The sequence below is a fragment of the Somniosus microcephalus genome, chromosome 2, assembly GCF_052327205.1.
Source record: "Somniosus microcephalus isolate GS21.2 chromosome 2, FLI_Smic_1.0, whole genome shotgun sequence".
Classification (NCBI taxonomy): Eukaryota; Metazoa; Chordata; class Chondrichthyes; order Squaliformes; family Somniosidae; genus Somniosus; species Somniosus microcephalus.
This window is the reverse complement of record NC_140988.1, coordinates 364694130-364707997: the sequence shown is the minus strand read 5'-3', so window position 1 is coordinate 364707997 and position 13868 is coordinate 364694130. Positions and strand designations below refer to the sequence as shown.

General features: G+C 39.6%; 1 protein-coding gene across 2 annotated transcripts in view; it reads right to left on the bottom strand.

The window, feature by feature from the left end:
• Nucleotides 1-647: 647 nt before the first annotated feature.
• dnaaf9 (dynein axonemal assembly factor 9) overlaps nucleotides 648-13868 on the bottom strand; it is a 158161-nt gene continuing 144940 nt past the window's right edge. For both annotated transcript variants that reach the window (XM_085975589.1, XM_085975592.1), the window contains 4 exons: nucleotides 12637-12839; nucleotides 12380-12445; nucleotides 7646-7739; nucleotides 648-6628 (listed from right to left, as the gene is read on the bottom strand). In XM_085975589.1, the coding sequence (XP_085831715.1) occupies nucleotides 6522-6628; nucleotides 7646-7739; nucleotides 12380-12445; nucleotides 12637-12839 (470 nt within the window). In that variant the 3' untranslated portion in view covers nucleotides 648-6521. The remainder of the gene's footprint in view (nucleotides 6629-7645; nucleotides 7740-12379; nucleotides 12446-12636; nucleotides 12840-13868) is intronic.

Here is a 13868-nt window from a genome sequence, read left to right as displayed (position 1 = left end):
AGCGTTTAACAGACGCATTTAAGGGGAAGATAAATAAACATGAGGGAGAAAGGAATAGCAGGATCGGCTGATGAGGCTAGATGAAGTACAGTGGGAGGAGGCTCGTGTGGAGCATAAACGCCGGCATAGACCAGTTGGGACAAATGGCCTGTTTCTGTGCTATACACTCAATGATGTAACAACCAAAACATACTTTGTCATGTCTTTTGCTAGAACTGCATCAGTGATGATCTTTAATTATAGATTGCACTTCTTTACACCCTTTTCTTTTAAAGTTATCCTCGTCACCCACACTCCAGTAAACTGACTTGGGTCCTTGTTTTCACCTCCACATGCCTCCTCCTGGTTGCATTCAAAAGCCTCTAAGTTCCTTCTCTTCAACTGTACTTTTGTGACCTCAATTCTTTGAGAAAGGAATAGAAGGATATGCCAATAGGGTTAGATAAAGCAGTGTGAGGAAGCAGCTCTTGTGGATAGGCCAGTTGGGCCCAATGGGTCTGTTGCTGTAACAAGGTCCATGTGGCTTTTACACCACGCAATGCCTTTAACTAGTAGGATTAAGATTCTCCCTTCAATTTAAAAAAAGGGATACTGTACTTCAGAATCCAGAACAGAAGGGTGTTGGAATTAAAGATGACCACTTTAACTGGTGAAACATATAAATTTTATTGAACGTTGAATTGAAACGCAATTGCTGAAAATTACGTGTAAAAATTGCAAAACATCACAACTACAGGTAAAAATGTCAACAAATACAAAAATAAATGGAAAAACTAATAATTATTCTATACACTTTGTTGGATTAATTATATATTTTGCAGTGTAATAAATACAAGATATGCAAAAAGCTTCAGTCACACGCAAAACCAGTTTAACTGAAGTTACAGTAGTTTTGTGCAAATACAATTCAACCTTTTTAATTTAAAGATATTCTCCCCCTCCCAAAAAACACAAACTAAAGTGGTTAAAGTTAGTATCAAAATGACAAATTTGGCACGCTTTCAAGTCAAACAAATAAATTCCTGAATTCACTCTTCATTTATATGAAGAACTTTGCTTGAAAAATTCAGCAAGTAATTGTCTAAAAATTTATGTTATATTTTTCAATTTATGTTATGAGGTAAGTTATTTTGCTAATGATCTGATGTTTAAAATTACATCATAGGTTGTAGCAAATCACAGTAAAGTCACTGTTATCAAACAAATAAAATTGTTCCCTTTTTTCTGAATACCAATTCTTTAATTGAATTCTTTATGTGCAAATACTGTTAGAATTCCAAATGGGAACACTTAAACCATAACTTAAATTAACCCTCGAGTCAAGCAGACCAGGGAATGTAAGCTAATTTAAGCTGCTGTGTTCCCTTTCAAAGAATGTAGGTTCCATAACTTCAGCGACCAGTACAAGACACTCTCCCAACAATAACAATACAAGCACACTCTGTTAAGGCCTGCTAATAGTTTAACATCAAAACACCTGCTTGGCATTCAGATTTTGTTTTTGCAATACTCCTGTTACTTTGATACTAAATCCCTTTCACCAACATCATCTTTTAACAGAATGCTCAAAAGGTTAAAATTAACAGGAGTCCCAAGAACCCAAAGCATCTTAATGGAAGCGACTGCCTCTTGATTTTAACTGAAGGATCCAATTATTTCAAGAGAGTTGTTTTCAAATTAAAATATCTTGTAGATCCCAACCCAATCAAATGTCAGAAACACCAAATAACCTCGAGGCTGCAGTAGCATCATACCCAAAATATTTGGAGACCAGAAGTTTTACTTTGGTTGTCATTGGGCTGAGTAAAACCAACCACTGTATTTTTACCAAAACATGTCAATACAGTTTCTCTTCTGTTAACTCGCCCTCCGAACTTCCAAGGAACAAAGTCCTTTAGTTCTCAAATTGGTTTAAGTGAGATTTCAAATAATTCATCTCTTTAATTTCTACCATATATTTGTTGGCATGAACGAAGGCAATCATACAGGTAACGTTGAAATATGGGCCTCTAGTATTCTGGGTTGTCACTGTGCCCTATAATGCTATATGATTTGACCTGACAGAACATACACACTTGTTGCTTTTCTTCGAAACCTGAAAAGTGATTTACATCCAAGATTCCTTTGCAACAAGTGAATTAGTAAGCCACAGGTATGTAGCTTACAATAAATTAACTTGCACTTTTAGCAGTGCAAGAAATGATGCCTTGCATAATATTCTTTCCCATTTAATTTTTTTTATTTTTGTTTAATTTAATCCGGAGTAATATAGCAGCAAAATAGCTGCCAAACTCAGTAACAGCCCAAACTAATATCAATAACAATCCTTGCTGCTCCCATTGGCAGAGAATTAAGTGTGGTGAAAGGGCTAAGGCCATCTGGATGCCACACTGGACCAATCTCTCAGTAAATCTACTTTTTTTAATGTGCTATGCAAATACAATGGCTGGCTGCATCATATATTGACTATCTTCCTGACGCTATAAATCAGAGAAGTCAGATGTTAAACTAACATTTTAATGTAGCCTAATATACTTAACGCCATCTTAGTGATATTTAAGCAGCTTAACTTATCCATTAGTTTATGATGGACGACATTTGCAATACCCTGTAATATCATACCACTTTGTCATATATGAACATAAACTGGCCACATGCCACGATTTTGGGTGGACCCAAGTTTAGTTTTTTGTTTATACCTGATTTATTACAGCATGGTAATGATCCATCTTAAACAGACTTTATTACAGCCCAAGATGATAATTTGCCTCTCCCAATTCATGCAATGTTGACCCCCAAATCAAGGTTGGGCAGTCGGCTTCAGAGTGGCTCACCGTTAAAGTCTGAATACAGCTTCAGATAGAAAACATTACAAAGCTTTTAAAAATAATTACTTAGGCACTGTTTCTTTACATTTGATCCTATCTCCGATAAAAATTTGTTCCAAAATACTTCATGTCGCCCATCACAACTCTACGTTGGGACACACAAAAACTATTTCTTTGCTGTCCCAGCATATTAACATTAGTTGAGGTTATAGTGGTAAACAAACACTCAAACCTATCAGGATATCAACACAGCATAGCTGCAAAGACTATTTTTAGGGGAAGGCTTCAAAGCGTTTCTATACAATTTCCTACTTCTTTCAAGCATAGCTAAGAACTGCTTTGTCAGCTAAATGTGCTTAAACTGCCATTTACTCATTAGACTTGTGAAGTTGTCAAAAAAATGCTCCTTCCACTTAGCTTATCATCTGTTTAAATTCAGCTACACTGCCCTGTATATATTTAGTGACAAAGCTAATAGCTTTCTTCATCACCACACCATTACTACAGAGAAACATTAATAGTACCTGAGGTATTGACTGCAAGTATTGGTGGTCAGCATGTTACCATTCTCATTAGTAAAAATGCACTCTTGTCCAGAGATAAAGGAACAACATTTTTTTTGTTTAAATGGAAGGCTTCACTCACAGTAGAATAATACAGCAACCATCCTGAGAATGTTGTACAGCATTCCAACTTAACATGCGAAGGAAGATTTTCTAGCAATGCGATTTAGTGTATAAAAAGTTTCTTCCAGAATAAAGGGAGCCAGTTGTAAATTTCAGGGTACCAGATTACTGAATTTTGGTATCAAATTGCCGATTGCACACCCCAAAATCATTGCTATAAATCTTGGTGAAATGATTACGCCAATGTCATTTCTCTTGGAACAACAAAATATTGACGGAGCCGTTTAGTTCAGTTCACCTGGCTTTACCATCAATGTGATAAAGCAAAGTTTCAAAAAGTGTTCAAACTTGAGGAAAATCATTGATATTTGGTGACTGGCGGTGACCGAGTTTGTGCATTTTAGGTACACACCTCTAGTACATGAAAGTAAATGGCAGCATTATTATACACTGATAGCCGTTCCCCTTGAATGCATCTACTGGTTAATTTAGGCTTGCGTACTGTACACTGTTGTTCATGCATAAAGGCGATTCACATGCATAACTAAGTGGTACAAGAGCCCAAGAACAACACCCAGAGACAGGCGCACATTGATTTCAGGAAAACCATATCTTTCTTTTTCTACATTCAAATGGATAGATGAAATGCAAAGCTATTTAACCCTTGCATGGTAAATTTCTTTAACAGAACAGGGAAAACTCACTGTTCAAATGGATAGGTTTTCATCTTCATAATTCTTGGGCCCCTGTGTTACTTTAAAATGCAAGTACGTTTAAATATTCCTTGGCTGACTGATGCGTCAACAATTCTTCAGTTTTTCTTTCCTGCGTTATTTCAACAGATATCCGTAACCACTTCACAGAGCTGGCATTGCTTTTTTTTAAAAAAAACGTTTATATTTATCATCTTATTTTCCAGTAATAAAAGACAGCTGTTTGATTAAGGGTACAAACACAAAGGTGTCTGTCTTCTTGTGTAGTTCTAATCAAAACGTAGATGAGTACAGCTGAGCCAAGTCCTAGGTGAATAAAACCATTGTTGTAGAAACAAAAGTACGCTGAACAATATGGTTGCGTTATTTACCTGCTGAGCACTCAGTACTCGAGTGCATTATCTGATGTGGCGCACAGTTACACTACAAGCTTCATCTAGAACAGACTAGGACTTATTTTTAGGAATGTCTAACAGAGGTTTGAAAAGTCCAAATTGTGGGAGCCAAAATGATACACGGGAATTGTGTAGCCCACTTACATAAGCCACAAAGTACAAAGTGCAGCAAAAAAAAGTTTGTTCTTCACATTTTTCACAAGTAGCAGAAGCGTGGAACCAGTAAACAAATGAACCTGAACACGTCACCTTTCATTACAGAGGCTGACAATGCCAGTCTCCACAATACCATTGTATCTGTTCGCAGAGAACAGGGTAGGAACACACATTGCAGTTTACTTTGCTAAAATTGTTATTCCACCAATCCAACTGTTTAGCAGCACCTGATTTCTCTAAAATAGTCATGTTTTTTCTGTACATGGAAGATTCACAACAGGGTCTATTGTATCCTTACTTTCACTGCTCCGCAGGTTAATGCAGCATAAAAGTATTACATACAAGAAAATTACCACTTAAAGAACTTAACAGTTTTCTTTTACTTTTGTAACTTGCAGGCATCTCAATAGTTAGGAACAGTATTCAGTTATGAATAAAAAAAAGCTATTAGGTGTCACTGATGTAAATATCGTAAAATTTATTCACAAGAGTAACTGAGTTCCTATCCAGCATTAAAAATCTGCCGATCATTACCTGCACAATAAGGCAACCAACCCCGCCTTTCCCCCCTCATTCATTTCTCTATCAAAGGCCAAATAACATTTGGCCACTAGCTGATGAAGCACTAGAGATGGGGGGGGGGGGGGGGGGGGCGGGGGGAAGGAAGAATCAAGGAAGCAGACATATATGCAGTAGTGTGTGGAGGGTGGTACTTTAAAAAAAATAAATTCACACAGAACTTCTAATTTAACAAGCTATCTCAATGTACCTTCCATTACATAACTACATTACTGTACACAGATCTGCTATGTGATGTAGGATTGGTATGCAGTACAAGAAGTGAATCTAAACATATAACCAGTGATTGATTGAATGGCTTATTGGCTATTGCTAGTCAAGTTCATTAGTTGCATAACAACCAGACATCACAGCAGTGTACCTACTTATAACTTTGTCGATGCTTCTATGAACCAAATCTGCGGTAAATGATTTTTATATCAAGGTTGCAGACCAATTCCATGGAGTGCCTGTACTAATCTCAGTTTTTGCATCGCTACAGGACCAAGTAAATCAACCATTACTCTAATTGTAGAAACATTAAAAAAAATATAAACCCCAGGACCTCCAGACACAATGAATCTTGCTGCACAAAACAAATCAAGTAAATCTAGATTGGCGTTGGTTAGGTGGAATTAGCAGCTTTTAAAACAAAAATACATGATGTGTGTTGATTTCCAAGTTCTGTTGTAGTGAGTGTTCCTCTGTCGTGAATTTCAGTAGGTATATTTGTTTAACGTTCCAGCTTGAAGTCACGTACACTGTGCCCTTTTTAAAAAAAAAAACAAGTAGTGTAACTTCAGCTTCTTCTGGGACGGGCTACGTCCACTTCAGGGCTCTGGAAGATTTATAAAGTGTCGAGCTTTGTATTTTATCACGTTAAATTTGCCCTAAGTAAAATTGAACTGGGAATTGCATTAATTCAGACCCAGTAAGCAAAAAAAAGGTATGTTTTATGTAACTGCTCCCCTACTGAAGACTGCCCACAACAATGGTCAGTCAAGTCAACAGTGGGGAATTATTAGATTTTCATCTGTTGCATTTGATTACAGTTATCAACATTCCTACAAGTTTTTTGCTCGACATTTTTTAAAAGTCACTTAGAGACATACCATGATGCACAAAAGTGTGGTTTGTATTTTACCAGTTCTAATTCAGCTTCAGGCAATTTGTTCATATCTGTAATTTGTTGTCCCAGTCGAGTACAAAACATATCAGATTATGGACTTAGAAGTGGATCTTAAATTATGGCTCGAAGAGGTCTTGACACTCTTGTTCTCCAATTTCTGCGTTGTACTTCTCAATCTCTTTGTTGACTTCTGATAGATATTCTTCTATGAATGTGTCCATCACTGATTATAATTTAGAGATGCAAGGGAAATCAACCACTCTATGATCTTTTGACAACTTGCAGTGCAATTAATATTTGCTTGTCCATGAATCTCTCTTGCCTCACCCTAATTATAAACAGTTTCAGATGTAATTTATCCTATGTGCATTTTTTACCCCTGTTATAATAAACACAGATGTAGTATTACCTTTGTTAAGCACCAATAGGCTTACTCAGAACTTTGCATAATAACACTTGTCGTTACCCGTCTGATAGGCAATGCTAGGTGAGCTCAATTAGATAGGTCAGAGAGAACCATCCACAAATTTGATCAACAGATAGCCATTGCATTAGAACAGCCTCACACTTTCCGGACATGGAGAAACAAAAGGAAATGTATTTTACCACCTAATCTGTTAACCAACATTTAATCATTAGTTTACTGACAAGGAACAGGTAATTGCTTTATTTGGTATAAACTTCTGTTCTATGTAGAAATTTTATATTATCTTCCAACAGAAAAAAAAAGAGGCAACTGCAAAATTAAAAGACTACAGAAGAGGAGCACATTCTAAGAACACAGCACCGTGTCTATATTCAAGAAGGAGTTAAATATATTTCTTGAGGCTAAAGGGATCAAAGGATATGGGGAGAAAGCAGGGACCGGGTACTGAATTTGGATGATCAGCCATGATCGCATTGAATGGCGGAGCAGGCTCGAGGGGCCGAATGGCCAACTCCTGCTCCTATCTTCTATGTTTTTATGTTTCTATGTTCACCTCACTGGCAGATTTAGCCTCATTAGTGAATGATTTTTCCTCTCATGTGGGAAGCCACTGCGCGTCCCGGAGCGGCCCCAAGCACTAAAACAGAAAATGGAATTCCAACAGTCCTGAATGTTGAACCAGAAGCTCCGGAGTCAGGAAGTTTGCAAATAGATTTCAAAATATAACATAATTAATAAAAACTTATTTAAAATGCCCATTTATAGACCTCAATCCCAAATGACTAATTTTAAAGCACAAACTTGAAAGGATACATGGGTGATAGTCACTCTTCTCACCAAAGAAGTTAACAAACTGGTTCCCATTGTAAAACCAACCAGGTGGAGGTTGCTCCAAATGACGTTTCACCTGTAGGGTTAGAGAGCAAGAATTTTAAGAAAACATTCTTAAGCTTAATACTGTTAACATTTAATACTCACAATAATACACTTGACTACAGAACTCTTGTATCGAGGTCCAAAGATTTGTTAGAATTAAGACATGTAGAACAGCCTCTGGAAAATTCTGGCTTACAAAAACCCCACGTCACCTGCAGTCATGAGAGACCTAAATAATAACTAAAATGGCTCAATCTCAAGGATTGTCTTTATTGGATTCTTAGTCATTTGGTTTGAAGATTCATGTATAGTGACATTTTCTACCAATGAGACCAGCTAACCATTAAAAAAAAATCTGATTTAATACTAAAGTTTCTGACTGAAAATATTGCCCTAGTTAATGGAAGACTGAAAAATAGTTAACATAACTTCAGTTTTTATGAGACTTCTGAGAATACTGGGCAAGTTGGCTTGATAGCAAGTGTGACAATTTTGATGATGCAGACTGAAACCTCGAGATTTGCAGAAACTGAACAAAAATCCATATAACACTGAAGTCAGCAATCGGATAGCACACAGTGCTAAAGGCTCTTTATAAGTGAGACTACTTCCAGGCTATTCAGCCCTCATGCCTGTGCCAGCTCTTTGCTAGAACAATTCAAACCCAATCGCACTGATGTCCTTTTCTGTCAAAAATAAAATAAAATTGGAAGAGAACCATCACAACCAGCAGTACAATACATTATATATAAAACATTAAATAAGCGACTGATGTCAAAGAACCAAGCAGTTTAATGTGAAGTGCAGACAGCAACTGTATATCAGCATGCTGAGCCATTTGGCTGCTTCAGTTATCTCTTCCAACAAACTCATAGCGACCGACCTAGATAAATAAAGTTACACTTTTACTTCAAATTATAATTAACATTTACATTTCTAAAAATATCAGGAATCATCACCTTTAAGCCACACACATTCCGGACTTGGACATATATTGTTGTCCCCTCATTGTTGCTGGGTCAACATTCTGGAATACCCAACCTAACAGCATTGTGGGAGCACCATCTCCACAAGGACTTCAGTGGCTCAAGAAGGCCCACCACCGCCTTCTCAGGGGAACCAGGGATGGGGAAGAAATGTCGCCTTGCCAGCAGCCATCCCGTGAAAACAATTTTAACAGCCATTTTCTACACGCTTGCAATCTCTAACACAGATCCCCAGCCAACATGAAAATACCTATTAAAAGGTGAAAAGACCCAACTGGAAGAGAGCCAATTTCAGTGCTTTGAGAAGGGATCTAGCATAGGTAGACTGGAAAAAAAAGATTGGTCAGGAAAACAGTAAATGAGCAATGGCAGGCCATCAAGGCGGAGTGTTTGGGTACAAACCAAGCACATTCCCATAAAGGAGGTAAGATGGGGCATCCAAAGCTAGCACTCCCTGGATGACGAAGGAAATAGAGGTTAAAATAAAACAGAAAAAGGAGGTTTATGACAAATGTCAGGTACAGAATACAATAGAAAACCAGGCAGAATACAGAGTGCAGGGGGAAGTTGAAAAAAGGATACAAGAGGAGCAAAGAGAGGGTATGAGAAAAGATTAGCAGGCAACATAAGAGGAAGACCAAAAATCTTTTATAAACATATAAAAAGTAAAAGGATAGTTAAAGGAATGGTGGGGCTGATTAGGGACAAGAAAGAAATCTTCTTGTGGAGGCAGAGGGCATGACTGAGGTACTGAATGAGTACTTTGCATCTGTCTTCACAAAGAAGGGGATGAAGTTAATGTCGGAGTAGAGATATTGGATAGGATAAAAATAGATAGAAAGGAGATGCTAAATAGGTTGGCATCACTCAAAGTTAACAAGTCACCCGGTACAGATGGGTGCATCCTAGGTTGCGGAGGGAAGCTAGGATGGAGATAGTATAAGCTCTGACCACAATCTTTCAATCCTCCTTGGATATGGGAGTGGTGCCAGAGGACTGGAGGATTGCAAATGTTACACCCCTGTTCAAAAGGGGAGAGGGGGATAAACCTGGTAACCACAGGCCAATCAGTCTAATGGCAGTGATAGGAAAACTACAGAGACCAGTCAAGGACAAAGTTAATTCTCACTTGGATAAGCATGGGTTAATAAGGGACAACCAGCATGGATTTGTTACAGACAAATAGGGCAGGGTTTTCATTTGGCCGTGGAGACGGGATTGGAGGCTTGTGGGGGTTTAAAATCGTGAAATCGGGGGGGGGGGGGGGAACGAACCCATCCCGCCCCCATGCCAGTTTCAAAGGAAGCGGATACCCGACCTGTGCTGGGAGCCGCCTCCCCGAGGCGGGAAGGGGATTAGTGCCAATTAACTGCCTGTTAACTGGCAGTTTTTAGCCTAATCCCTATTTTTATCCCTGAAGTGTGGAATTCCCGACAGCTCCAAACCATGGCAAGTTAACGAGGCGGACCGTCGGGCTGAAGGGTTCGAGATGTCCGGTGTTCAGGTGAGTGATGGGTGCATGAGTGCAGAGGTAAGTGTGTTTGGTGTGTGTAAAGTGTTTAAAGAAGGTTTACTTAACTTTACAGCCTTCCTTCCTTCAGGTCTCGGGAGTCCCTCATCTCACCGGCACAGAAAGCAGAATGGCCACGAGCTGTCAAAATCTGCAGCATTCTGCTTTCTGTTCTGGAGAGATCTCTAAATCAGCCTGAGAGGAAGGAATTAACTTGGTGTACAGATTGTCAGTGTTTGACAGCTTCAAAGAGCTGTCAAACACTGATATTTCATCTGTCAAAAGCTTGACAGATGAAATGTCAATCTGTGATGTCACCTGTTGCCGGGTGGCCCTTAATTGGCCTGCTGAGCCCGCTGGGCGGGCTCAACAAGGTCAATCAAGTGAAAATTGTGTGGGTTGGCCACAACTCGATGGAGGCGGGACTACAACCCCAAAAGTTGTAGTCCCGCCTCCTACACGCCTCTAGTATCAAAATCCAGCCCAGAGTGTCTGACTAACCTGATTGAGTTCTTTGATGAAGTAACAGAGGGTTGATGAAGGTAGTGCAGTAGATGTTGTGTATATGGAATTTCAAAAGGCATTTGATAAAGTACCTCATAACAAACTTATTTGGAAAATAGAAGCACATGGTATTAAAGGGACAGTGGTTGGTATGAAATTGGCTAAAAAGGATAGGCAGCAGAGAGTCGTGGTGAGCGAATGTTTTTCTGACTGGAGAGAAATATGCAGCAGGGTCCTCCAGGGGCCGGTATTATGATCATTGCTTTTCTTGTTATATATATAAAAATGACCTGGAGTACAATTTTGAAGTTTGCGGACAACACAAAACTTGGCAATGTAGTAAATAGTGAGCATGATAGCAGCAGACTTCAGGAGTACTAGACAGACTGGTGAAATGGACCGACACATGGCAAATGCAATTTAATGCAGATAAGTGTGAAGTGATACACTTTGGGAGAAACAGCACGGAGAGGCAGTATAATCTAAATGACGAAAGGTCATCGACCTGAAACGTTAACTCAGTTTCTCTCTCCACAGATGCCGGCTGACATGCTGAGTATTTCCAGCATTTCTGTTTTTATTTCAGATTTCCAGCACCTACAGTATTCTGCTTTTGTATAATTTAAATGGTACTATTTTGCGCAGGCTGCAAGAACAAAGACCTGGGGGGTGCATATTCACAAATCTTTGAAGGTGGCAGAGCAGGTTGAGAAAGCTGTTAAGAAAGCATATAGGATACCTGGCTTTGTAAATAGGGGCATTGAATACAAAAACAAGGAAGTCATGCTAAACTTTTACAAATCTCTGGTTAGGCCTCAGCTGGAGTATTGTGTACAATTCTGGGCATCACACTTTAGGAAAGATGTCATGGCCCTGGAGAGGGTACAGAGAAGGTTTACCAGGGATGAGGACATTCAGTTATGTGGAGAGATTTGACAAGCTGGGATCGTTCTCCTTAGAGCAGAGAAGGTTAAGGGAGACCTAATAGAGGTACTCAAAATTATGAGGGGCTTTGATAGAGCAAGTAGGGAGAATCTATTTTCTCTGGCAAGTGGGTCAGTAACCACAGGTCGTAGATTTAAAATAATTGGCAAAAGAACTAGGAGAGAAATTTTTTTCAGAGGGTTGTTGAGATCTGGAACACTACCTGAAAGGGTGATGGAATCAGATTCCATAGGAACTTTCAATAGGCAATTGGACATGTACTTGAAGAGGAATAATTTGCAGGGTTACGGGGAAAAAAACGGGTGTGGAACTAAATTGGTCAGCTCTTTAATGAGCCGGCATAAGCACGATAGGCCGAATGGTCTCCTTCTGTGCTGTAAGATTCCAAGAAAACAGGGAAGTAACATTCTCCGAGTCGTTTTAGTACTCTGCAACTGGTCATTATGCAATAGCTGTGCCAGTGATGTGCCCACCAATTTCCTCGCCCTCTCCAGGAGTTGGGAATCACCTCCACTCAGCACCTTTCTCCCCATATAGCTCAACCAAGAATGGATGCGTGGAATTGCAGACAGCAACTGTGTATCAGCGTGCTGAGCCATTTGGCTGCCTAAATGATCTCTTCCAATTAACTCAGGCAATCCACAGGTTCAGGCTTCACTACAGTTCTGATTTTACCTCTGTGTAATGAAAAACAAATATTAACAAATCAGTTGACTAAGTACCTACATGGACATTCTTTATTTCTTGCTTGGTGAGGGACTCAAATGTCTTGAGTGGTTTCTTCTGTAGTTTCTACAGAGTAAGATTAGCATTAGTAAAATATTCACAGCATTCTAATCAGAAAAAGAACAATGATTTCAAGAAAAATTTAGAAGTAGCAGAACCAGTGCAAGTGTAAAATGTCACAAATCTGGTGCATTTTAAGGCTTAGAAATACAGCCACACTAGTATCTGAGACACATATTTGCGTTCCAAATCTCTACCTGTCTTGCACACTGTCGCAGCCAGTCCTTCGCGGTCTCCTCTTTCAGCATGCAACCGATGAATACAACAAAGCTGTCAAGCTGTCTCCCTTTGGTCCTCCCATCACCTTGTAAAGGAGGTGGAGAAGGGCCATCTTGTAAGGGTACCATGGAGAACGCATTAGTCTTAGTGTTGTGACAAATTTCAAACATTTTCTCAGAATCTGTAAAGCACAGCAAGTTAAAAATAAGACAAATGATTTACAAGAGACAATTTTAAAATATGACCCATTGGAGAACATGTTCACACGCTAGAAGTTGTAGAAAAAAAAATATATCTATAGGTTACAGAAAACAATTATACAGAAAAGATTTTATATTTAACAGATTAATCATCTTCCTCACTTTGTTGCATGCCAGATCGATGCAACACTCGCAGGTAAGACATTACAAGATGCACTGCAGCAACTCGCCAAGGCTTCTTCGACAGCACCTCCCAAACCCGCGACCTCTTCCACCTAGAAGGGCAGCAGGCGCATGGGAACACCACCACCTCCAAGTTACACACCATCCTGACTTAGAAGTAGATCGCCATTCCTTCATCGTCGCTGGATCAAAATCCTGGAACTCCCTCCCTAACAGCACTGGGGGCGTACCTTCACCACACAGACTGCATTGGTTCAAGGCGGCGGCTCACCACCACCTTCTCAAGGGCAATTAGGGATGGGCAATAAAGGCTGGCCTTGCCAGCGACGCCCACATCCCATAAACAAAGAAAAAACAGAAAAAGAAATTACTCGCAGGCCTCCACCAATTCAGTTGTGTAACAAGCTGCAAGGATGTGATCAAACATTACCAGGAGGCGCCGCAGGAATGACCGTGTCCAATCTTCTCTTGCTGCCTGTAGAAAAAGGACCTAACATACATTTGGCACATGAGGAAACCAATCATCAGGTTGTCTCCAAACTAAACAACAACTTGTATTTATATAGCACCTTTAACGTCGTAAAACGTCCCAAGGTGTTTCATAGCAGCGTTATAAAACAAAATTTGATACTGAGGCACATAAGGAGAGATTAGGGCAGACTTCTGAGAAATATGCAGATAGGACTTTAGTTTCCCAAATGTGGAGTGCACACACGTTCCCCCAATGCGACACACTCCATTGACTTAAGCCCAGAGCAGGGCCAGTGGTACAGTTGCCATGCAGCCTAGTAACACAGGGAACTGTGAGCTTCCAGTTGCTTGTCTAG